Genomic DNA, 24,507 nt, shown 5'->3' with positions numbered 1-24,507 from the left:
TGGACAAATGTAGCAATTATCTGGGTGATTGATTTGCCTTCTGCCTCTTCCTAAAGGCAGATTTCCACCACAGTAATCTTCCTAAAACATTTGCTTGGTGACCTGAGACTCCCCATTGCCACAGGAGAAAATACAACCCCCTGGCCATTAGTTAAGCTTCTCTAGTCGAAAACCCTCCATTTTAGTGAGGCTGACCCCTCCTCCCCACCTCCCTGACTGGCCAGACTCATTGTGAGCCCCATGTCTTTACTGACATGGGCATTCATTACACACGCTTTCCTAACAGGTAGAAATGCATCCTGTCCTTCAGGCCCCCACCCAAAGCCCCTAAAAGAGTGAAGCCTTTTTCCAGTGTCCCCAGATCTCTTCTCTGCACTTTTCGTTCATACTGCTCAACAGGTGCATAATCACTTACTGTGTTAAATGTTTCCTTCCTTCCTTCCTCCCTTCCTTCCTTCATTCCTGCCTTCAACAGTATTTTAGAACCTCCCACGGCTACACCAGTCAGTTGCAGAGCAGGAGGCAGACAGATAAGCTGACAGCCACAGAGCACTGTTTTAGACACTCCAGTAGAAGTAATATACCAGATTACCAGTCTACCAGACTGCCTGGGTGGCTCAGTTGGTTGAGTGTCCAACTTCAGTTCAGGCCATGATCTCACGGTTCATGAGTTTGAGCCCCACGTTGGCTCTGTGCTGACAGCTCAGAGCCTGGAGCTTGCTTCAGATTCTGTGTCTCCCTCTCTCTCTGCTCCTCCCCTGCTTATGCTCTGTCTCTCTCTTTCATTAAAAAAAAAAAAAAAAAAAAAAAAAAAAAAAAAAAAAAAAAAAAAAAACATTAAAAAATTTTTAAAAAGTAAGTAATCCAGAGCTCCAGGCTCAAGAAAGACACCTCTAACCCAGATGGGATGGTTGGGGAAGGTTTCCTTGAGATAGTGACTTCTGACGGAGACCTACTAAGGGAAGGAAGAGTTACCCAGGTAGCAAGGGCCTGAGAGAAGAATGTTCCAGCAGTGGGAACAGCAGTGCAAAAGCCTAGGGAGAGAAGAGACCGTGATACTGAGGAGACAGCAAAGCAAGTTCAGATGAGATACAGCAGATTTAGGCAGGAAAGGTGAGCAAGGACCAAATCATACAGGACCTTTATCTGGCACGTTAAGGAGCTGGTGTCATAATCTAAGCATGAAATACTGAAGACCTACACTAGCCTGGTGGCACTAGAGATTGTGGGAATGGAGTGGTTTGAAGACACTTAGGTTAGACCTTCTGATTGACTGGCTATAGCAGAGAGATAAGAATGACACTCTGGACAGTGACACCAGGTTCACTGAGATAGAGAACATGAGAAGGAGTTGTGGTTTGAAGGGAAATTATGAGTTCAGTGTAGGGTATGTTTGCCAAGCCTGAAAACCTGTAGGACAACCAAAGTGTATGATAAACAGCTATCTATACCAAAGCACAGGACCAAAATGTGGACGCAAATGAGACTGACCACCATATCCATTGTAAGTGAAGTGGTAGAAATGGATGAAATGGATCAGGGTGAGTGTGTGAATAAAGAAAAAGTGGCCAGAAGAGAACCCCATGGCACCTTGCTACTTAGGAGATTAGGAGAAAGAAGAGTCCACAGATGAGACTCAGAAGGTTCCAGAGAGGAGGAACCAATAGGGTCCAGCATTCTGGATGCTAAGAAAAGAGAATGTTGTTACAGGCAGGAGGACAGAGGTCCACAGAGTGAAGCATCACTGAGAAGCCAGTGGAGGTAAGGATTGGGATGTTTCTGACAGCATTAGCAATGAGGAGGCAGCTGCTGACCTTGGTAAGACTTGTTTCCATGGAGTGTCGGTTGTGGAAGCCAGAAAGATTGAAATAGACCAGGGAGAGACTGGAAGGTGTGGTCATGAGCACACACAACATTCAGAAAGATGAAGGTAACTGATAGCTGCAGGATGTAGGGCCGAGGGAATTCGTTTTTTAGGATACGGGAAAGGCTTGAGCTTTTTTTCTCAAAGCTGGATGGGAAGGAGATGGACATGACTTCCAGGGCACTGGTGGGATTCTTTGTAGTAAAGAGGAGGGATGCCTGTGCCATTGTAACAACAGAAGCAAGGAAAGGTCGAGTGGGGATGCAGGGAAGGGTGTAGCTGTGGTGGTAGAGTTGAACGCATTTGCACCTGGCTTACGGGTTTGAAGACAGTGAAATAGCGTTGAGTGGAAAATGAGCAAAGGTGCTGGCTGGGAGAAAGAAAGGACCACACAGGCGTGAGGGCCCAGTTGAGGATAGAGGCCATAATTACAGTATGCTGATGAGCCGTGTTGGGGTAGGCCTGGGTTAGTTCTGGATGGTGAACTTCCCAGAGGTCAGAGACCGTGTTGGTGTCCTTCGGCCGCCTTCTCTGTGGTTGACCATGGTGCCCTGTACACAGCCGACGCCCAGGTGCCTTCATCGAGGTACTTTGGGTTGCAACTCTCAGAAACTCACCATACGCCTGGGTGGCTCAGTCGGTTGAGCGTCCGACTTCGGCTCAGGTCATGATCTCACGGTTTGTGGGTTCGAGCCCCACGTCGGGCTCTGTGCTGACAGCTTGGAGCCTGGAGCCTGCTTCGGGTTCTGTGTCTCCCCACCTCTCTCTACCCCTCCCCCACTCAAGCACTGTCTCTCTCTCTCTCTCTCTCTCTCATTAAAAACATTTAAAATTTTTCTAAAAAACGAACAAACTCACCCTAACACATTTAGCAAAAAAGGAGAACATTCAGGAAGTCCAGTGTAGCTCCTTATAAGGTCAGAAATCAGGCTTTCTGCTGTTCCCTCAGCCTGTTCAAGATAGCGTGGCCTTTTATCTGTCCTTCATTGTTCTCTCTCACTCTTCTCCACCAAAATGGCCACCTCAGGCCGGCTTCCGATGCAAATTCAGTGGTTTCCAAAACTTAGCAGTGCCTAAGAATCAAGAGAGCTTTTTGGAATTTTAAATTCCTGGGGTGCCTGGGTGGCTCAGTCACTTGAGCATCAGGCTTTGGCTCAGGTCGTGATCTCACAGTTTGTGAGTTCAAACCCCGCGTTGGGCTCTGTGCTGACAGCTCAGAGCCTGGAGCCTGCTTCGAATTCTGTGTCTCCCTCTCTCTCTCTGCCCCTCCCCACTCATCCTCTGTGTCTCTCTCTCTCAAAAATGAATAAACATTAAATAAATAAATAAATACAAGAATTTTAAATTCTTTTTTTTTTTTAACGTTTATTTATTTTTGAGACAGAGAGAGACAGAGCATGAACGGGGGAGGGACAGAGAGAGGGAGACACAGAATCTGAAACAGGCTCCAGGCTCTGAGCTGTCAGCACAGAGCCCGATGTGGGGCTCGAACTCACAAACTGTGAGATCGTGACCTGAGCCGAAGTCGGACGCTTAACCGACTGAGCCACCTAGGCGCCCCCCTTTTTTTTTTTAACGTTTATTTATTTTTGAGACAGAGAAGAATTTTAAATTCCTAAGCCCACATTGGATTTCTGAATCTTGTGGCTAGAACCCAGAAACTTGGTATTTCAGAAGCTCCCCAGGTGATCTTGATGCAGCTAGTCTATAAACCTGCATTTGAGAGCCACTGCCTTTGGGTATCCATTCCCCACCACCACTCAAAATTCCCAGCAGAAGCTTAATGACCCACTGTGGCTCAGTAAGCCATAGCCAGAGGAGCAGGGCCATGGGTGACACAAAGTGACCATACAGGGCCTCTACTGCTGTATACAGGACCTTTGTTCAAATTAAGAAAAAGTGCCCCTCTGAGCCAAAATAGAAAAAGGTACCCCTCTGGGTGGATAAACTGCTCCATTGGCAAGATTGGCACTTTTATTTTATTTAAAAATTTTTTATTACAGAAAGAGCAGGGGAGGGGCAGAGGGAGAGAGAAAGAATCTTAAGCAGGCTCCATGCTGAGCATGGGATCGACATGGGGCTCAATCCCACAACCCTAGAATCGTGACCTGAGCTCAAATCAAAAGAGTTGGACTCTCAACTAACTAAGCCACCCAGGGGCCCCAAGCTTGGCACTTTTAGACGGAAGAAAAAGTGCTCCTTCCTTTCCTAAAGTTTAACCCTCGATGCCTCTGGCAGGTAACACACCTTTGTGTCTTCTCCAACCTTCCTGGCTCCAACCCGTTTCTGTGGCGATAGGACAATTCCCAGAGGGGAGTGTGGCTGGACAGAGCCCCCCAGTGGTCTCCCTCATTCAGTAAATGCCTGTTGTTAGGTGAATATTGTCTTGCTAGGTTGTAATTGGTTTCTTTCAAAGTATACCCCAGAAGGGGAGGTTGACATATCAAATATTTTGATTTGTTGGGGTTCTTCTGTATGTTTACATGATATCAAAGATAATCCATAGGATCTAAAGCATTAAAATGTATACTGATGTTAGCAGATTTCTTAGAGCCAAGTTCTCAACAAAGTATCCTTAAACAGTCTGTTTGTCAAGAAAATGTATTTAAAGAGCAAGGCTTCTCTAAGAGTTCAGGAAACAGGACAGGTGGTAAATTTCACTTCTGGAAAAGATGGTCAGTTGTGGGCAGCCTGAAGTTTTGGGGAACAGGAGAGAGGTGATGGATCCTGAGGGGTTGGGGGTGGGTGCTGGGAGGAGGGACAGACCCCCGTGACGTACACTGCAGTGGAATTCATTCACACAGTTTACTGAATAACTGTTTGCTGTGCGCTCACTGTGGTGCTGGCCCCGTTCTGGTGCCGGGAATACAGCAGTGACCCAGACAGACCAAAGTCCGGCCCTGAAAATATGTAGACTGGGAGCGAGCGGCGAACTTCTGGAGACAGAGTGGTCCCTAAGGCACGGAGCTTTCCGAACATACAGACCAGCTGGACTGAGGTTATGCCACTGCAGGGCCCAGGCCAGGCTCCCCCCATGCATTCTGACTCTAATACCACCCTGGCCCTACCCGCCCCAGCCCAACCTGTGCAATTACCCCACAGTGGGACAACTGGAGTGACCGTCCTCCTCCTGAGGGAAGGCGTACTTGAGGACAGAGGCAAGGGTAAGATGAAAACGCACTGATGCCAATGCTTGGCACCCACACAGGTGGGCAAGGGGACTACAAAACACTCCAACATGTGCTTAAACGAGAGGGTCCCCTTCAGACAGTTTCCTTATTTTTGTTTTTTTTTTTTAATTTTTTTTTTTTAACATTTATTTATTTTTGAGACAGAGAGAGACAGAGCATGAACGGGGGAGGGTCAGAGAGAGGGAGACACAGAATCCGAAGCAGGCTCCAGGCTCCGAGCTGTCAGCACAGAGCCCGATGCGAGGCTCGAACTCACGGACCGTGAGATCATGACCTGAGCCGAAGTCGGCTGCTTAACCGACTGAGCCACCCAGGCGCCTCAGTTTCCTTGTTTTTAGACACAACAGTACTTTCATTTTCAGGCTTGGACATGAGGTTGTTCTGGGTTTTTTTCCCTTTCACTCTTCTGTGTTGTGAAAGAGCACACATTTAGAAAAAAATGTGGAAGGCATGATCGAACAGTTAACAAAGAATTCAAAAGCAAATTCCCATCCACATAACCACTCAAGAAATAGAATATTGCCAAGTAGCCCCAGAAACCAGCCCCCTCTATATGCCTTCTGAACCACAGCCCTTCTCCTGACTTTCCTGGTGATCTCTTTCTTGCTTTGCTGTATAGTTTTATCGCTTATGTATGCAGGGGGGTTGTTTGTTTGTTTTTTAATGTGTATTTATTTATTTTGAGAGAGAGCACATGAGCAGAGGAGGGGCAGAAAGAGAGAATCCCAAGCAGGCTCCAAGCTGCCAGTGCAGAGCCTGACGCAGGGCTCGATCTCACGAACCATGAGATCAGGACCTGAGCGGAAGTCGAGAGTCAGATGTTTAACCCACTGAGCCGCCCAGGTGCTGCTGTAGGAATTTTGTTTCGTTCATCTGTTTAGTAACTGTGAATCATTTTAGGTCATGTCTGATAAGTAAGGTGGAAGATCAGGCTGGGTAATGCCATTTTTATTTAAAAAAAAAAAGTTGTATACTCTAAAGCAGTAAGGATGACTGACATTCTTCTGTTTCATGCGAACTAGGCACATTGGGAAAAATTCCCAAACTGTGTATTAACAGCACTACCGTAAGGACTGCGGTCACTGGAACATATTCACTCTGGTCCATCTATTCTTGGTGGTCTGGTTAGTTCAGAGTTCCATGTAGTATATAGCCTTGCCCTGTGAAGCCACATTTTCCCAACTTTTATCTGTTTGTTTTTTATTCAAGGTGGCCCTTAGTGTTCATACCCTGGAAATATCTGAGAGGGTCCTCACCGTTTTCCCCAGACCTCCCCGCAACCCCAGTGTCCTCCGTGTGGACAGCTACCAACACTAGGAGAGCAGAGTTATGTTCTAGGTGAAATGCTGTGAACACTGGAAAATTTCCCCTCCGGGTTTTGTTACTAAAAATGTATTAGCTGTCTGCGTAGAATGGTGTAGGTCTGACCTTCCCTGCTAATGGAAGGATGAGCAAGGTGACCATTTCCAACTTTGTAGTGACCTCTTCCTTCTGGGGTGATGTCACATCTCTCTCAGGGCACCTGGGTGGCTCAGTCAGTTAAGCATCTGACTTCAGCTCAGGTCATGATGTCAGCGTTCGTGAGTTCAAGCCCTGCGTCGGGCTCTGCGCTGACAGTGTGGAGCCTGCTTGGGATTCTCTCTCTCTCTCTCTCTCTCTCTCTCTCTCTCTCTCTCTCTCCCCCTCCTTCCCTCCCTCCCTCCCTCTCTCTCTCTCTCTCTCTCTCTGTCACCCAAAAATAAATAAATAAACACTAAGGACACAAAAAGGATGTATAGCTCTAAAAAGAAATCCCTCTCCATTTTTGTATTAGAAGAGAGAACCAAATAGATAATTGATCGCTTAGAATAGAAATGTCAGCATGAACTTACTTGGCCAATGGTCAGGCATTGCTAAAGACTGTGTGAGTGCCCACACATGAATGGTTGGTGGGAACATTTTAATCAGGCCAAGGTCATAGTTTAAGTCCCCCGTGGGGATGGCTGCACTAAATTCTCAATCCACTGATAGAATAGAAAATACAAAACTGAAGAAAAAACTCTGAAAACTTATTGCACTATGAAGCAGTAATGACACAGAAGGTTAAAAATTGAGAGTAATTTAAAAGCCCTTTATCATCTTCCTTTAAATGGATCATAGAGATAACAGATCTTTTTAGAGCTAAAAGGAACTTGTCAGTCCCTAAACTTCATCCAGTTCATGTCCTCATTTATAGAAAAGAAGCACTCACCCATTTAAAACATCAGATTAATTTTCCGAATAATATTTTCCTCAGGCTAATATTCAGTTGAATTTACATTTCCCAGTTACACCTGATGTTGACATGATGCGAACGGGAGACATACCGGGGGCAGGGGTGACACGTACTCTAGATCATCTACACAGCAGTGCGTGCTCACAGTAGGTTTGGGGCTGGCGCTTGGACCCTGACCAGGTGCTCAGAGTCCGTGCAGCACCCCGCCCCCATAGGTTCTGGTAGTTGGGATCATAGTCCCTGCAGGCTAGAAAATTACTGCGGATAGAAAGTGAGCTTCTGGCTCTGCCTTTGTGCCTGGGCACCACAGTCCCGGGGCAAGAAAGCAGTCTGGCATCAACTCAGCATCCCCGTGAATGGCACTGAGAAAATTCGGCTCGCCTGTAGCGTTTTAAAGGGCGCTGCTTGCGGTCCTCCCAGCGTGGTAGGAGAGTGACGGAAAACTCTGCTTTTGTTTTGTAATCTAACCTGACGGTGATGCCGGGTAGGCATTAACTGGCCTAATTGGTGTTTTGAGGAATCTGTTACAGCCTTTAGTCACGAAATTAACTTTTCCTCTTGGCAATATTTTTCGCAGGCTCAGAAAAAAGGTTTGAATCAGACTTCCCCCATATCCGCTTCCAAGACCACAGATGGCCTGAGGCAAGCACAGATCCCTGGCCTCCTGAACACCGCACTGCCAGGTCAGGAGCCTTTACAGTAATCTCCCCTCAGCCGTCCCCTGTCTCCCCAAATCCAGAGGACACTCTCTTCCCACCCCTCACCCTGCATGTAGCCCTTCCCATTCAGCCTCCTCCCCACCCTGACCGTTCCTTCTGCCTCCTTTCCCCCCCGAATGATAAACCATGTTGCAATCCCCACTTTCATTTTATACACTACTAAGAAAGAAAAACAAAACGCACTTCTAATTAAATTATGACGCACTTAATTTGGGGGGAAATGTGCTGCTCGGAAACAACAAAATCCAGTGTCCTATGGCACAAGGGACTCTGTAACTATCCTCATGTCATTTTATTTATATATATTTGGAATCCCCCCCCCCCCCCCGCCAAGACTAAAAATATTGTGGGCTATGTCTTCCGTTCCTTCTAAAGTTTTGAATACCTGCACTGCTCAGTAAATACTGAAAAAGACAAAAGCAGGAACACTTGTAATCAGCCTCCTGCTTGGGCCTCCCATCCCTTACATCGTTCGTGAGCATTTTGGGGTGTCGTAATCCTGGCTGGCTGTCCAGTAATACTGCCGTAGTGACTGGCTCGAGGCCTGTTCCTCAGACCTTCGATAATTCGAAACTGTAACACTGGCAGCTTTTATTTATTCCCATTGATTTATGTATCTACTTTCTATTTACTGCCACGTAGGCTTTACTAATCCTGATATCTGCCGCTAGGACTTCTGTAGATAAATGTACTTCCCACCGTCCTTCCTCAGAGCAAGCATTCGTGATAAAGAAATCGTTCTCAGAACATTCAGTAACCCACATCCATTGGCCTCTAGGGGTGATATAAGGGGCCCGATTGACTGTTTCTGTTGTCTTATGTGTTCATTCTAATAGGGCAGGATTCTGGAAGCAAAGTTATACCGGTGTCCTTAGGAACCGCACAGCCACAGCAGGAAAAGGTAGTTGGATCATCTCCTGGCCAGCCAGCTGTGCAGGTAGAGGACAATTTGCATAGCTTCTTCCTAAGGTTGAGCATAATTGGGAGGAAATGTAGTTGTGTCATCTCCCGCTTGGTGGTTGCCGCCTGGTATCATCTACACACAAAAGTGTGCTTGCTCACTGAAGACCTTCCCGACAGGCCAGGCTGTGTTCTGTTAATGTTTATGGGGTTCATGTGTCTATTCTATTTCTCACATTACAGCACTGTCATTTCCTCATGAATTAATAATAGACTGGAAGCTGGGGCTCCTGGGCGGCTCAGTCGGTTGAGCATCCGACTTTGGCTCAGGTCGTGATCTAACAGTTTGTGAGTTCGAGCCCCGCACTGGGCTCACTGCTGTCAATGGGGACCCTCGGATCTTCTGTCCCACTCTCTCTGCCCCTTCCCCGCTCGCGTTCTCCTTCTCTCAAAAATAAACATTAAAACAATAATGATAACCATAATAATATACTAGTAGCCGATACATAGTAGGCACTAAAAACATGTAGTTTACTATTCAGTGGTGTCACTCATTATCATAACTGAAGTAGATCTGTTCCTCTTAGTTATACCAAGAGTTTTTTATTTTTCTGCTGTAGCAACCAGGAATATATGAAATAGTCTGTTTCTGTGGTCTTTTAACCCAACCACTGATCTAAAAAGGAAGGAAAAATATTTTTGTTTTCAGCTTGCTGAGCCCTTAGTTTCTTCTCAATCAAACCCCAATTCATAGTTTAATGAAACTTGTTATAGTCTGGGCCCGCCTGGAATACTCCGTGAAGGATCTGGTTCAGTTCTCAGATTCTGACATAAGTCATGTTTGTTCCCTTAACATTGACATAAGAAATGCCCTACCATGGGCACCTGGCTGGCTCAGTCAGTAGAGCTCACAACTCTTGATCTAGGGTCATAAGTTTGAGCCCCATGTTGGGGTGTAGTTTACTTAAAGGAAAAAAAGAGAGAAATTACCTACTAAATCACACACCTTGACTGTAATAGCTAAGGGATTTTCAGATGTTCATGGAGTTGGTACCCACAAATATACTTCACAAATCTAATGATGCATTTATAGAGTTGGAGATTCAGGCTTTAAATACAATCCCTTCCAGGGAACTGATAGTACAGCTTTCCATAATCTTGACACGGTGTGACTTTGCTACATGGGTCTGTGGACTGGCTTGTTTTATTTTTTTAGCGGGGTACAGTCCCCATTCTTAGAATATGCTCTTGAGGGGCACCTGGTGGCTCAGGCAGTTGAGCGTTAGACTCTTGATTTCAGCTCAGGTCATGGTCCTAGGGTGTTGGGATTGAGTCCCACATCGGGCTCTGCGCTGAACGTGGAGTCTGCTTAAGACTCTTGTCTCTCCCTCTGCCCCTCTCCCCGACTCACACACTCTTTCTCTGTAAAATAAAAAATTAAAACAAAGGTTTTTAATTAAAATCAAAACAAAGGGGTGTTTGGGTGGCTCAATTGGTTAAGCATCCAGCTCTTGATTTCAGCTCAGGTCATGATCTCACAGTCTGTGAGTTCGAGCCCCACGTTGGCTCTGTGCTGACAGTGCACAGCCTGCTTGGGATTCTCTCTCCATCTCTCATGCTTGTGCGCTCTCTCTGTCTCTCTCAAAATAAATGAATAAACTTAAAAAACTTAAAAAAGAATATGCTCTGGATAGGGAATTGAAAATATCTGTAACATAACTATGTGTAACTACATTCTACTTATTGTTTCTACGAAAGGGAGTAATAAGAGGTATGTTTTGTCTTTAGGTGGATAGTCATTCAGGAGGACAAAAGCGGCCTGCTACAAAACAACTAACTAAAGGAGCTTTGTAAGTGACCCTTGGAAATGACTCATTTTGACCATTTCTCTAGGTTCCTAACCTTCAATAAATATACAACAGAAGTCAGGTTATAATGTATATATATGTGTGTGTGTGTGTGTGTGTGTGTGTGTGTATATGTGTGTGTGTGTGTGTGTATACAATATGTGTGTGTGTGTGTGTGTATATATATATATATAATGTATATAATATTTTTTTAATGTACTTTGAAAATAATTTCCTATAGTTTGTTTCTATTAGGACCTATAAATACAGTGACCCTTGAACATCACGGATTTGAACTGTGCAGGTCCGCTTATACGCAGATTTTTTTCTGATAAATACAGAAAATGTATTTTCTATCGATGTATTTTCTGTTCCTTACGATTTTCTTAATAACGTTTTCTTTTCTCTGTGTAATGCATATAATATAAAAACTATATATTAGTGGACTGTGTAATCAGTAAGGCTTCCAGTCCACAGGAGGCCATTAGTAAAGTTTGGGGAAAGTCAAGTTCTCTGTGGGTTTCTGACTCTGCGGGGAGTCAGTGCCCCCAGCCTCCCATGTTGCTGAAGGGTCAGCTGCGTATCATATATAGTTTGAGTCTACCGTTGGCTCTTTTGTTCTTAAGAAGAATAGTTCTTGGTCTTTCCAGCATGCCACATACCCTTCGATTGGCTGAAGGGTCTCTGAGGAGAAGCATGGTTTGGTAAACGCCTATGAAGTAAAAAAACAGAGCTGCCATACTGTGAATAATAACATTCCTGTAGGTCTTAATTTCTTTGCATGCAAATCGCAATTAGGTTTCCTACCATGGATCTCCACTGACATGGGCAATTTCTCTTTTAAAGCATTCTCCAGCAGTTACAGAGGGACCAAGCCCACGCTGTGACACCTGATAAAAGTCAGTTCCGATCACTAAGTGATGCGGTGCAGAGGCTACTCTCCTACCACGTGTGCCAGGGCTCCATGCCCACCGAGGAAGACTTGAAGAAAGGTAAACAGGCTGTAACCCCAGAGTGCCACTGTGACACCAGACACCATCCTATGGATGCCCCACAGAAGAGCGAGAGCCACGTAGCTCCCAGACAGTAGGCACGTTAGTGTTTTTAATCACAGACCTAACTTGTTCCCAATTTACTCAATCTCCCGGTCCATGTTTAGGGTTATGTGACTTACTCTTCTCAATATTCTGTGAAGGGATATGCAGATGTCAGAGTATTTTATTGACAGATTTGGGGGCAGTGAGTCCAAAGCATTGTCTGGAGTACTGGCTGCAGGCGGGATGGCTCGGAAGCAGGTACTCTAGCCAGTGATTTCTTGTATTGAGGCAGATTGCATAACCTTAGCTGCTACTACCAGTTTCATGAATTAGAGATACTTTAGCCCTCACAAGCATTCTTCAAGGTTCCAAAGTGAGTCTAGGGCATTGCTGTATGTCAAGAAACTGGCAAAAAAGATTAAGGCTGGGAGCCCCATTACCAACCTGGAACCCCGCCATTCCGATGCCTCTCACAGATGCACAACGGAGTTGGGCCCGCCCTCCCCCCCACCCTTCCCACCACCGTCCCCAAGCCTGGACTCTGGTAGTTCCCTTCTACTGCTTGAATGCCTCCCTCGGCTGCCACTGGTCTTGCTTCCCTGGCTGGGGTCTCTGATCTGAGTACAGTGGTGTCCCTGTCAGTCCCCTGGGAGCTTCCCTGGGAGTTCCTGGGAATAGGGTCCAGATCCCGCATTATACAGGGATATGAAGACTCGGAGTGATTAGAAAATGTGAAACCTTTGGAGACCGGCAGGCAAAGGCCAGAGCCACTGCACCATGACCTGCAGGATATCATGAACTAGTTTGTGTCCTCACATAAAAACCAGTCGGCCCACCCCAGGCAGCAGGACTGCGTTGTTTCAACTGTTTTCGTCTTTCATACCATTGAAGGGAGAGGGGGTACGGCCACCTAGACCAGCAGATCATTCTCTGTTCGTTGATATTTATTGCACGTCTGTGTTACGTGGTTTTCCTTTATAGGTGATGTTAAAAGCGTTATGCTCTTGGCTTCCTGATTTAAGTTAACATAAGCTAGTATTGAAATGACTTGCTTGATCACATAACAATGGACCGTGAGAAAAGCAGCGCAGAAGCTTGTTTAAACAAGGAAAGCTAATCTAGGAAGAGAAAACTGTCACAGAAAAGACAGATTTGAGCAATGAAAGAGTAATGCATTTCGGGCCTAAGAAAGAAAAGCCCTAGTGGTGATTTGCACCGTCTTACCATTTTCTCTCTTTCTCTCCTTTTTTTTTTTTTAAGTCGACAATGAATTTGAAACAGTTGCCACTCAGCTCCTAAAAAGGACCCAAGCGATGCTTAACAAATACAGATGCCTGCTTCTAGAAGATGCCATGGTAAAAACGCTGCTACCACGCATAGTTGTTTTTTTTAAAACTCTGCAGGTCACAGCTACTAATTCAGAGAGAAAAAAACCTCAGGGAATTACATTTTCCCAGCATAGTTTAAAAGGCACAGATACTACAGCACTTGGCATCTGGTGCGCTTTCCACGCGCGATCACACCTAGTGAGTGCTGTGGCTTTCCTGGCCCCAAACGAGGAAACCAGTGCTTTGGCTAAGTCATTTGCCTAACATTCCACAGCCAGTGAGCTTGCAGAGTAACTAACAGAGCTAGAAGGTAGACGGGGACCATCTGGTCTGGCTGGGCACCCCCCAGCCACCATCCACACTCTGATGCTGCCAGCCGCCTCTCACCAGCCCAGAGATGTGGCGAAGGTTGTTCAGAGTGACATCTGAAAAGACGAGGTGACAACAGATGTTAAAATTGGTTTTGTCTTGTTTTTAATGGAGTGATCATGAACATGCCATAAAATCCCTGCACGATTTAAAAACGTACGCCTTGGGGGCGCCTGGGTGGCTCAGTCAGTTTAGCGTCCGACACTTGATCTCAGTTCAGGTCTTGACCTGACAGTCTTGAGTTCAAGCCTCATGCTGGGCTCCATGCTGGACATGAAGCCTACTAAAAAACATAAATGTGGACAAAAATAAATATAAATGTACAACTTGATGGTTTTCAGTATATTTGTAGGGTTGTGCAATAATCACCATTGTCTTAATTCCAGAGTCTTTTCATCTCCCTAAATAGACACTAAAATTAGTTTTAAAGCATCCGTTAATTAGAGAAAAATGTAAGATACCTCAGGAAATGGTAGAAAGACCAAACCTCTTCTGAGATTTTAGAAACAATTCTAAAATCGTATCAGCCTTAACCTGTAAATTGGCCTCTTACAAGCAGTCTTAAATTTAAAATTAACTTTGAAAATTTCCCTTGGGAACTTAGTTGAACTACATTGTGCACATAGACAGTACAGTGTAAATACATGTGTGTTTATGTTTACTTAACTATACACACACACACACACACACACACACACACACATTGGGGCACCTCGGGGGTTAAGTGTCCAACTTTGGCTCAGATCATGACCTCACAGTTCGTGGGTTCGAGCCCTGTGTCAGGCTCTGTACTGACAGATTGGAGCCTGAAGCCTGTTTCGGATTCTGTCTCCCTCTCTCTCTGCCCCACCCTTGCTTGCACTCTGTCTCTCTCAAAAATGAATAAACGTTAAAAAAATTTTTTTTAATATATATATATATATATATATATATATATATATATTTACTTAAATTTGTGCCTCCAAAGCCTGAAATAGTTGTTCTCATTTTAACAACCATTTCAGAAACAAAATGCTGAGATGTCAAAAAAGAGTACCATTTTTGAGGAAAGGCCCACCTATTTGGTCAAATTATCTTCTATTAAAAAAAAAGGTCATGCAATGAAAAGACTTTTAACGTATTAGTAAGCAGAGAAGGAAATAAGAAAGATACAGAACAATGTGTGTAGTTGCTACCATTTGTGTGCAGAAATAAAGAAGAATGTCAATGCATGTGTGTGCATAAAATCAGTCTAGAAGAGTCTAGTAACACTAGTAGGTGCAGGTGCCCCCAGGGAAAGGCAGGGCAAGCCAAGAAGGCAGGCTTATTTTTCACATCCTCTTTAGTACCTTTTGAATTTTGTATCAATGTGTAAATCACTTTTTCCCCCAAAATACAATTTTAAAAAATGCATTCCTACATGATAAGGATAAATGTGACTAAACAGAGGTGCACCTGGGTGGCTCAGGCAGTTAAGTGTCTGACTCTTGATTTTGGCTCAGGTCATGACCTCATAATTCATGGGATCTAGCCCCGTGCTGTTAGCACGGAGCCCTGCTTGGCATTCTCTCTCTCATCTCTCTCTGTCCTCCCCACCCCCTCCCCCTGAGCTCGCATGTGCGTGCACTCTCTCTCTCTCAAAATAAATAAACATTTAAAGAAAAAGATTTCTTTAAAAAAAATGTGACTAAATGGGACATGACTAGAACCTAAACACCAAATCCTCATGTCTGGTTGCTTCGTTTGTTTCAAAGACACAGTGGGATGTTTGCACTTGTTAAAAGGCATCTGAAATGACCGGACTCTCTCGTTTTTAGCGGATCAATCCCTCTGCTGAGATGGTGATGATCGATAGAATGTTCAACCAGGAGGAAAGAGCTTCTCTGTCCCGAGACAAGCGTCTGGCACTTGTAGACCCTGGTAAGAAACGTCAGAGGGAAAGTAGAGGAGAGGGACGGACTTATGGGGTCCGGGCCATGGGCCTTTGGGGAGTCTGTCTGAACCACCTCTGGTTACAAAACCTGAAGGTACAAAATGAATTCTGGAGGGGATGCCTGGGTGGCTCAGTGGTTAAGCACCCAACTCTTGATTTCACCTCCGGTCATAATCTCATGGTTCCTGAGTTCAAGCCCCACATCAGGGTCCAAGTTTACAGTGTGGAGCCTGCTTGGGATTCTCTCTCTCCCTCCCTCTCTCTCTGCCCCTCCCCTGCTCACCCTCCCTCTCTCTCAAAATAAATTAATTAAAACTTTAAAAATTTTTTAAACTTTAAAATATTATATAATACAATACAATAAATAAAATGAATTTTGGGGAGAAAAAAAAACAGAATGAGAGCAGTGTATACATACTCTAAGAAGGCCTATAGCCTAGAAAATCCAACCTGGAATTCGACATTTGTTACGTGATTATTTTCCCCCATTATAAACGTAAAATTCTCATTCTTTTTCTAGTTTTTGAGAACAAAAGTAAGTCAGAAGCCTTCCCCAAAGCATTTAAGCCTCAGCAAATTACTGAGTTGTCTTACTATTTGCAAGGCATTGTAGGGTCCCTGCCCACAAGCTTGTAAATTGAGATGCTCCATTTAAGTACCTTTCTCTCACTCTGTCAGTTTCCCACTAATTTCGTTGAAGGGGAGGAAGAAATTTCCCTCTGTCCAAAGTTTTTCTAGCTGGGCTAAGAATTAAATTTACATAAGACCTATTAATAGGAGGAAACAAAAGTTTTATTTTATTTTTTTAACATTTATTTTTGAGAAACAGAGCACAAAGTGGGGAGGGGCAGAGAGAGAAGGAGACATAGCATCCGAAGCAGGCTCCAGGCTCCTGGCTGTCAGTACAGAGCCCAATGCGGGGCTCCAACTGTGAGATCATGACCTGAGCCAAAGTCAGAGGCTCAACTGACTGAGCCACCCAGGCGCCCCCAAAAAAGTTTTATTACATGTGTACAAAGGTCCAGTAATGAAGTTGAGACTGAAAGAGTAACCGAGGCAGGCAGTTTTTCTACTTTTTAGACAAAGAGACAATAAATCTATGAGGAATTGATACGATAAAGAGACTTAACTCTGGGACTTCACTTAGTAAGGAATTCAAAACAGAATTTGGACTGGAGTGGTAAATTAGTGAAAAGTAACAAGGGTTGTTCATACATCCTTCTTGGCCCTGAATTCCATGTTTCTGGTGATGAGGATATCTCTCTGCCTCTTGGTACAGGGAGGGCACCTTTCACATGGGGGATTTATTTCCTGCTCTCAGGGAGCCAAGGAAGGTCAGAGTATCCTTGTACAAGCTGTTTTTTTAAGTAGTTTTAATCCAAAATAATCAGTATGCCATTGTGTTGTTGGGGTGGCCTGCCCTTGGTCCCTACAGAATGCCATTAGATTTGACCCACAATCTGCCTTTTAAAAATGAATCCTCCCGGGGCACCTGGGTGGCTTGGTTGGTTAAGCATCTGACTTCAGCTCAGGTCATGATCTCACTGTGCATGAGTTGGAACCCCACATGGGGCTCTCTGCTATCAACCCGGAGCCTGCTTTGGATCTTCTGTCCCTCTCTGTCCCTGCTCCTCCTCAGCTCGCATGTGCTTGCACTCTCTCACTCTCTCTCTCAAAAATAAACATTTAAAAAAAGTTTTCTGAACGAAATAAAAATGAATCCTCCCAGGGCGCCTGGCTGGCTCAGTCAGTGGAGCGTGACTCTTGATCTCAGTGTTGTGAGTTCAAGCCCCATGTTGGGTGTGGAAATTACTTAAGAATAAAATCTTAGGAAAACAAACAAAAAAAAGAATCCTCCAAATAAATAAGAATCCTCCTTACTTTTCTCTGGCCTCTAAAAAATTTTTTTTTAATTTTTTTTAATGTTTATTTTTGAGAGAGAGTGCAAGGGGAAGGGGGGCAGAGAGAGAGGGAGACACAGATTCCAGAGCAGGCCCCAGGCTCTGAGCTGTCAGCACAGAGACCGATGTGGGTCTCTAACTCATGAACTGTGAGATCACAACCTGAGCTGAAGTTGGACACTTAACAGACTGAGCCACTCAGGTGCCCCTGGGCTCTAAAATGTTTTTTTTTTTTAATGTTTTTTTTATTTTGGGGAGACAGACAGAGTGCAAGCAGGAGAGGGGCAGAGAGAGAGGGAGACACAGAATCCGAAGCAGGCTCCAGGCTCTGAGCTGTCAGCACAGAGCCTGACGTGGGGCCCGAACCCATGAACTGTGAGATGGTGACCTGAACCGAAGTCGGACGCCCAACCAACTGAGCCACCCAGGTGCTCCTGAAATGTTTTAAATCAAATATCATTATCACAGTTCATGGAATATAAATTTTACCCATACTTGCACCATCCTATAGAAGAAAAGTTTTTAGGGGCGCCTGGGTGGCGCAGTCGGTTAAGCGTCCGACTTCAGCCAGGTCACGATCTCGCGGTCCGTGAGTTCGAGCCCCGCGTCAGGCTCTGGGCTGATGGCTCGGAGCCTGGAGCCTGTTTCCGATTCTGTGTCTCCCTCTCTCTCTGCCCCTCCCCCGTTCATGCTCTGTCTCTCTCTGTCCCAAAAATAAAAAAAAAATAAATAAATAAAATAAAAATAAAAAAAAAAAAGAAAAAAAAAAAAAAGAAAAGTTTTTATTTCTCCAAGTTTCCTTCCAGCTCCGGTTCCTATTTGCATGCCTCATTTATGTATAGTTATAACCATATGTCATATGCTAAATATGATTTTGTTATTCTAATTGGCTTCCATTTAACATATCTGAAGTCCTTATCATTTGCTAGAGTCTTCAAAATAATATCTAATAAATTTTTTGTAACTTTAATTTGAGAATGTAGCTACTCCATTCCCCTACTGTTGGACTATTATTTTCCAGTGGCTTTATTTCCATTCCTCTAACTTCTTTTCCAGTTGTTAAAGGTTCTGCCTTGTGTCTGACGTGGCTCATGAAATTTCTAAAGAGAATAAATGATCCTTACACTCAGTCTGAAGGGAGTGTCTGAAAGAAATGCTGTGTACTTAGGAGAATCCTCAAATCTTTCCAAAAAGGAAAAGAATGATGTAGGATATAATTCTATCTCTTTTTCTTAGAACTTGAAATCTCCTATTGCCTTTTGATGAGTTGGGCTTATGGATAAATCTTCCTACTTCATCACAGCCCCCCAGACCTGCGTGTCACCTTCACCCCCCTCTGTATTGTGCCTGCACAGCCAGTGTTTGTCGGATGGAGTCTTCTTTATTTATGTATTTATTTTTTTTAATGTTTATTTATTTTTGAGAGAGAGAGAAAGAGACAGAGCACAAACAGGGGAGGGGCAGAGAGAGAGGGAGACACAGAATCCGAAGCAGGCTCCAGGCTCTGAGCTGTCAGCACAGAGCCCGATGTAGGGCTCGAACTCATAAACTGTGAGATCATGACCTGAGCCAAAGTCAATGCTTAACCGACTGAGCCACCCAGGTGCCCCTGGAGTCTTCCTTTTAAATATTATTTTAAAACTTTTTTAGAGAGAGAGAGAGAGTGCAAGCAGGGGAGAGGGGAAGAGGGAGACAAAGAGAGAATCTTAAGCAGGCTTCACACACAGCACGGGGCTCAATCCCACGACCCTAGGATCATGACCTGAGCCAAAATCAAAGTTGGACACTCCATCAGGTGAGCCACCAGGCACCCCTGGAGTCTTCTTTGTACATTTCAAGGCTGTATCCCCTACATCTCATATTTTGTGATTTGATGAAGAAATTCACATTTTGTTTCTACAGATGTCATTAAAGCCCTATTTCACTTCTTCTCCTCTTCTGTAACAGCAGTCTGCTTCCGTGCCCTCAACCTCCTAAATCCTCATAAATTTCTCTTGTCATCCTGGGCTCTTCAAGGCTGGCACAGTCCAGTGCTCACTCATAGACCCGGTTCTTCCATACACCATTGTCCTTCCAAGCAGGCGTCATTTTGGAATCGTGTTGACCATTTGTTTTGTGGTCCTGGCAAAGTGCAGCTATAACTCCAGGTCCCCTTACATGTGTCTATAGGGACCGAAATGCCATCACCCAAAGACAGAAGTAGTTGTATCTACTCCCACCCTGCCCTAAAGCCTCATTCCACAGCCCTCTGCTCCAAGGGAGAAACCAAGCTGATACTAGCATCTAATTTCTGTTTTCAGACTATTTCAGAGCAGTAATTTAAAAACTAGCTAAAGATAACACGAAGAGGGGTGCCTGGCTGGATCAGAACACTCTTGATCTTGGGGTTGTGAGTTTGAGCCCCAAGTTGGGTATAGAGATTACTTACATACGTAAGTAAATAAACTTTAAAAAGAGAGAGAGAGAGAGAGAGAGAGAGAACACTAAGATATCAAGACAAAGTGGAGGTTTTGCCTGTTTGGTTTTCCCATTTGTCACCCACCAAGCAGCTACTTTTTCAAAGAGGTTTAAGCTTCTTGTCTGGAAGCCATGGTTACTTTCACAGGAAGCCCCCTCAAGTGCGGTGCTTCTGCGTGTTCCTGGACACGAAAGACTGGTTTGCTGGGCTCGGCTGGATTTGCACTTGACCCACTGGGGGTCTGCCGTATAGTTCTTCCTATCTCATTCACTCATTAGTGTTCTTTTTGCTCCCATTCCCAGAGGGTTTTCAGGCTGATTTCTGTTGTTCCTTCAAACCTGATAAAGCTGCTCATGAGACACAGTTTGGCCGGAGTGACCAGCATGGCAGTAAAGCGCCCAGCTCTCTGCACCTGACAGCCAAGGCCCAAAGCCGAGAACCGACGAATCATGACCAGTTTCATCTAGTGCCTAATCACATCGTGGTCTCCGCAGAAGGAAACGTTTCTAAAAAAACTGAATGCCTCGGCAGAGCACTGAAATTCGACAAAGTGGGCTTAGCACAGTACCGGAGTGCATCCGAAGAGAAAACAAGCCGGAGAGAGTCCACGAAGGCCAGCGAGTGCTCTCCCGGCCCCGAAGGGCACCGGAAAACCTCATCCAGACCAGATCACGGTACTGAGAGCAAACTCTCAAGCATCCTAGTAGATTCTCACTTGGAGATGACGTGTAACAATTCCTTCCAGGACAAAACTCTGAGGAATTCTCCAAAGAATGAAGTTTTACACACAGACATCATGAAAGGGTCGGGTGAGCCCCAGCCAGACCTCCAGCTCACTAAGAGTTTAGAAACAACATTTAAGAACATCTTGGAACTCAAAAAGGCTGGGCGGCAGCCCCAGAGTGACCCCACGGTTAGCGGCTCTGTTGAGTTAGATTTCCCCAACTTTTCTCCAATGGCTTCGCAGGAAAACTGCCTGGAAAAGTTCATCCCGGACCACAGTGAAGGCATTGTAGAAACCGACTCCATTTTAGAAGCAGCTGTAAATAGTATCTTAGAGTGTTAATAGCAGCAGCCCTCCCCCACCCCGCCCCTACACCCCGCCCCGGACAAGTTACATTCTTTCCTGGCAAAAGCAAATGGAAGTGTTCTCCTGTCTCCAGCCTGCTTGACCTTTCATCACAGGTTATTCTTTCTGATCTTCAATCCCATTCTTTGTTTAAGAGCAATACTCGTGGTGGTTACAGGGAGATCCTTTCGTGAAATTAATCCTTGTTAGAAAGCAGTCTGATAGGCCCTACACATTTCAAGTGTTACGAAAGTGCTTATAGTCATTTTCTTTGTGTGTTTGTTTACTTGTTTTATTACTATTTTTTTTTTTAAAAAAAACACCATAACTCACTGAGATCACAGTACACTTGGCCCTCGGTAAAATTCTGACAATCATTAAGTCATTTGAAAAGAACAGACTTATTAAAGAAAATCAAACAGGACTGATAGAAGCTACTTTGTGAAAGAATGTCCCACTGCATCTCCAAATTTCGTTGTTTTGGGTTTGTTGTTGTTGTTGGAGGGGAGACCGCACGGTTGTCCCCCCCACCCCACCCCCGCGCCCCGCCCCGGGCCACCTCTGAGCAGTAAGTTGCCGGCTGCTCTGCCAGGGACCCCACAGCCCCGAGGAAGCAGCCAGCACACAAGCAGGGCATTCGCAGGGCTTCCTTGTTCATCGTCTGAGTGCTTTTCCGATGCTCCTGGAGCAAAACCTCATGCTTTTCGGCATACGCGTGTTGAGTTTCATCTAGGGAATGCTCTGTTCTTAGTTGCAACGGCACGACTTGAGAAAATTTTCACCAGGCTGAAATAAAGGAAAATGGAAACCAGTTAAGTGGCACAGTGTACAGGGGAGGCCGGGAGAGAGCCTTGAGGAGTATACTATGTATATATGTAAAAGCATATATATGTTAACTATTGAGAAAAAAAACAAGCGTTTTGCATTTTGTAATTGGATATAGTCAACGTATGCTCTACGTTTTTGTTGCTGGGTTTCCTTTCATTTAACCTCTCCGCACCCTCTCCCACAAATAGCCAAGCGTCTAAAGCACTTTCATTTGAAAACTGTGTTGTAATACTTCAGTTTAAACTCTAAGGGGACTTTGGCCTTGTTTATGCTTCTTGTCTGAGAACAGTAGTAACCCCCCGGCAGCAATCATTACCAAAACACAGACAAACCAAAGTTACCAGCCAGCCCCCCACTGAAAGAAAAGAGCTGAGACACGGGATTCCCACTTGAGAGCCAAAGGACACGCCCTGTCACGGTCTGTGTGTGGCCCGTGTTCCTATTAGTGAACATGACTTATTGCTTTATTTATTTATATTTCTTTTCAGGGAGCTTTCCCCGTTTTCCTTCCTTGTGTTCGTGCCCCAGTTCATCCCATCTCGGCTGTTACCTTCATTCCCAGTGTCATTGTAACCAGCCCTTCTCTCCTGTCATTGGGAAAGCGACATAACGGTATTTCGTATGCACTCTGCCCCACGTGCGCGTGCATGTATCTTTGAGATCAGGTCATTCTGGTGACAGTGTGGACCCACCCATTCTTCCTCCCATGTGCATGCACTCTCTCATTTATCCTGTTGATCTCTCTGGCTTGAGGGGTTGCACCCACTGGTCTCCACTCTGACGCATTGCCAGCACCTGTTTCTGGCTGTTGCCAGAATGGGGATGACCCCCATTGTCATCATGTTGGGCGCTTCTTTTCCAGATTGGCCTGCGTTGGAAAGGAAGGCTTCTGATTATTGGAAAACACGGCAACGGAAGACCCAGACTCTCTCCCTGCCCCTCTGTCCCTGCACTCAAAGAAACCTCTCTCAGCCAGCCAGCCTTCATAAAAGCAAAGTTCCTTCTCCCCACCCCCACCTGCCGGCCAATAGAACTTGGAAAATCTGGGCCATTTTAGGGTTCCCATTTTTTCCTTATTTGTGCCAACGTCCAAATTGCAGATTTCCCCTTTTTTCCTGTATTGTAACATATTAGAAGGATAAGTTGGTATTGCCAGTTGGAACTTTCTGTTTGGGCCGCCCTGGGGTAACACCCTGCCCTGAACCCCATGATTTTATAGGCTCTTCTTCTCTTAGGACTCATGGTCCCCTCATTCCTAGCAAGACTTAAAGATGGTCCCTCCTAATCGAATTCTTCTCATGGTGGAACTGTCTACCCGGAAGCCTTCACGTAGGCTACTGATGAGTTACGTTAATTATTGCCAATCAGTGGAATTCTTAAAAGATAAGCTTCATGTACATTCATCACCTCCCTTTCTTCCCCATCCTGTCCTGCTACCCCAATCCCAGCCTTTCTATGTACCATCTCAAAGGGTCTTTTGAGCCCTAACACTTGTCTAGCAAATGGAGAGCCTAATTTACCAAAATGAAACTTGTAAATTTTTGTGTCCTTGTATGTAAGTTTACTTTCTATGGAGGAAAGATTCTAGATAATGACAAATGAAGATTACGAAATGTATTTTACTCCTGTGATTAGGTTTTGCGCACATGGGTCATAACTCGCATGTGGAGCCCCCTCTGGCTAAGGGCCAGAGGGCTCCGCCTCGGACGGCCAGCTTTGAGTTGTTCAGGTTCATTAGTCAAGGTTAATTTTTTAGAACTACTTGTACTCAGTAACAAAAATCATCTTCTTCTTTTTTTTTTTTTTTCTGTTGTGGAAAAGTGTGCATTTGTTATTAAGCATTTGATTTTCTGTGTCCTTAAGTACTGCCTAAAGATAAAGCAAATTTTAAACTGGCAATTATGAAAAAGAACTATTTTAGCTCTGAAGAATTTAGTAGATTTTGTTAGATTAGGGAGGCCTTACAGACTGACTTGACTTATAGAGGATGCGTCACTCACTGTCAGTGTGGTGTGGGCTTTATTTGCTTAAATACCTTCATTTGTATAGTATGTCTCACTTGAAATTGCTTTGTATACATTTTGTAAAAATATTTATAAAATGTTTTGTAAAAAAAAGTATAACAAATCGCAGTTTATTTTGTTATGTTGGATAAATACTGTTAAAAGAAACCAGTCAGTAACTATATTGTTAATCCATGGTTAGGAAATGTTTAGTTGGAGATTACAAAATGAAACAACCATTGCAATACAGCCAAAGATTTGGGAAAACGCGCAACTGTGATTGTCTTGATTTTGCAAATAGGAATGGCTCTTTTCCCAGAAGAAAAGGTAAGTAAGCGTTCAGTAGGAGTTCTACTGAAATAGATTTACTGTTCCCAAACAGGAGCCTAACTAGTGAGGGGATAGGGTTTTCATTGACCGGCCTTTCCAAACAGTTCCAGATTCAACAGAGTTGGTCAGTGAGAAAGTTGTCATGTACTTGTCGGGCCTCCAGCCCTACTCTTGTCACGTGGGTCCTTAAGGATGTCACGTGGGTCCTTTAGGAAGGAAGTAAAAATGGGGCCATTTGAGAAGTTAGATAAATGAGCCTCAATCTGCAGAAGGTTTCTTCAATCACTGTATTTATTTTGTTTCAGTTAAGGACAAGAAGGCTAAGGCATAGGTACAGAAAACTGTTTTACACAAGACTTACTCCAGAATTAACATGTTTCTTAAAATTTTTCACATATTTATTTATTTTGGAGACAGAGACAGAGCATGAGCAGGGGAGGAGCAGAGAGAGAGAGAGGAAGACACAGAATCTAAAGCAGGCTCCAGGCTCTGAGCTG

The 24,507-nt window shown here is 44.6% G+C and overlaps 1 protein-coding gene across 4 annotated transcripts in view; it reads left to right on the top strand.

Moving 5' to 3' along the window:
- Positions 1-21,803, top strand: part of BICRAL (BICRA like chromatin remodeling complex associated protein) — a 78,289-nt gene extending 56,486 nt beyond the window's left edge. For 3 of the 4 annotated variants that reach the window (XM_049653242.1, XM_049653241.1, XM_049653239.1), the window contains 7 exons: positions 7,887-7,992; positions 8,865-8,965; positions 10,717-10,778; positions 11,622-11,767; positions 13,073-13,167; positions 15,306-15,408; positions 20,083-21,803. In XM_049653242.1, coding sequence (XP_049509199.1) covers positions 7,887-7,992; positions 8,865-8,965; positions 10,717-10,778; positions 11,622-11,767; positions 13,073-13,167; positions 15,306-15,408; positions 20,083-20,846 — 1,377 coding nt within the window. In that variant the 3' untranslated portion in view covers positions 20,847-21,803. The remainder of the gene's footprint in view (positions 1-7,886; positions 7,993-8,864; positions 8,966-10,716; positions 10,779-11,621; positions 11,768-13,072; positions 13,168-15,305; positions 15,409-20,082) is intronic. The other variant, XM_049653243.1, reaches the window with a different exon arrangement.
- Positions 21,804-24,507: the final 2,704 nt, after the last annotated feature.

The sequence above is a fragment of the Panthera uncia genome (assembly GCF_023721935.1).
Source record: "Panthera uncia isolate 11264 chromosome B2 unlocalized genomic scaffold, Puncia_PCG_1.0 HiC_scaffold_24, whole genome shotgun sequence".
Classification (NCBI taxonomy): domain Eukaryota; kingdom Metazoa; phylum Chordata; class Mammalia; order Carnivora; family Felidae; genus Panthera; species Panthera uncia.
The sequence above is the reverse complement of the archived record's forward strand: the minus strand, read 5'-3'. Positions and strand labels throughout refer to the sequence as shown.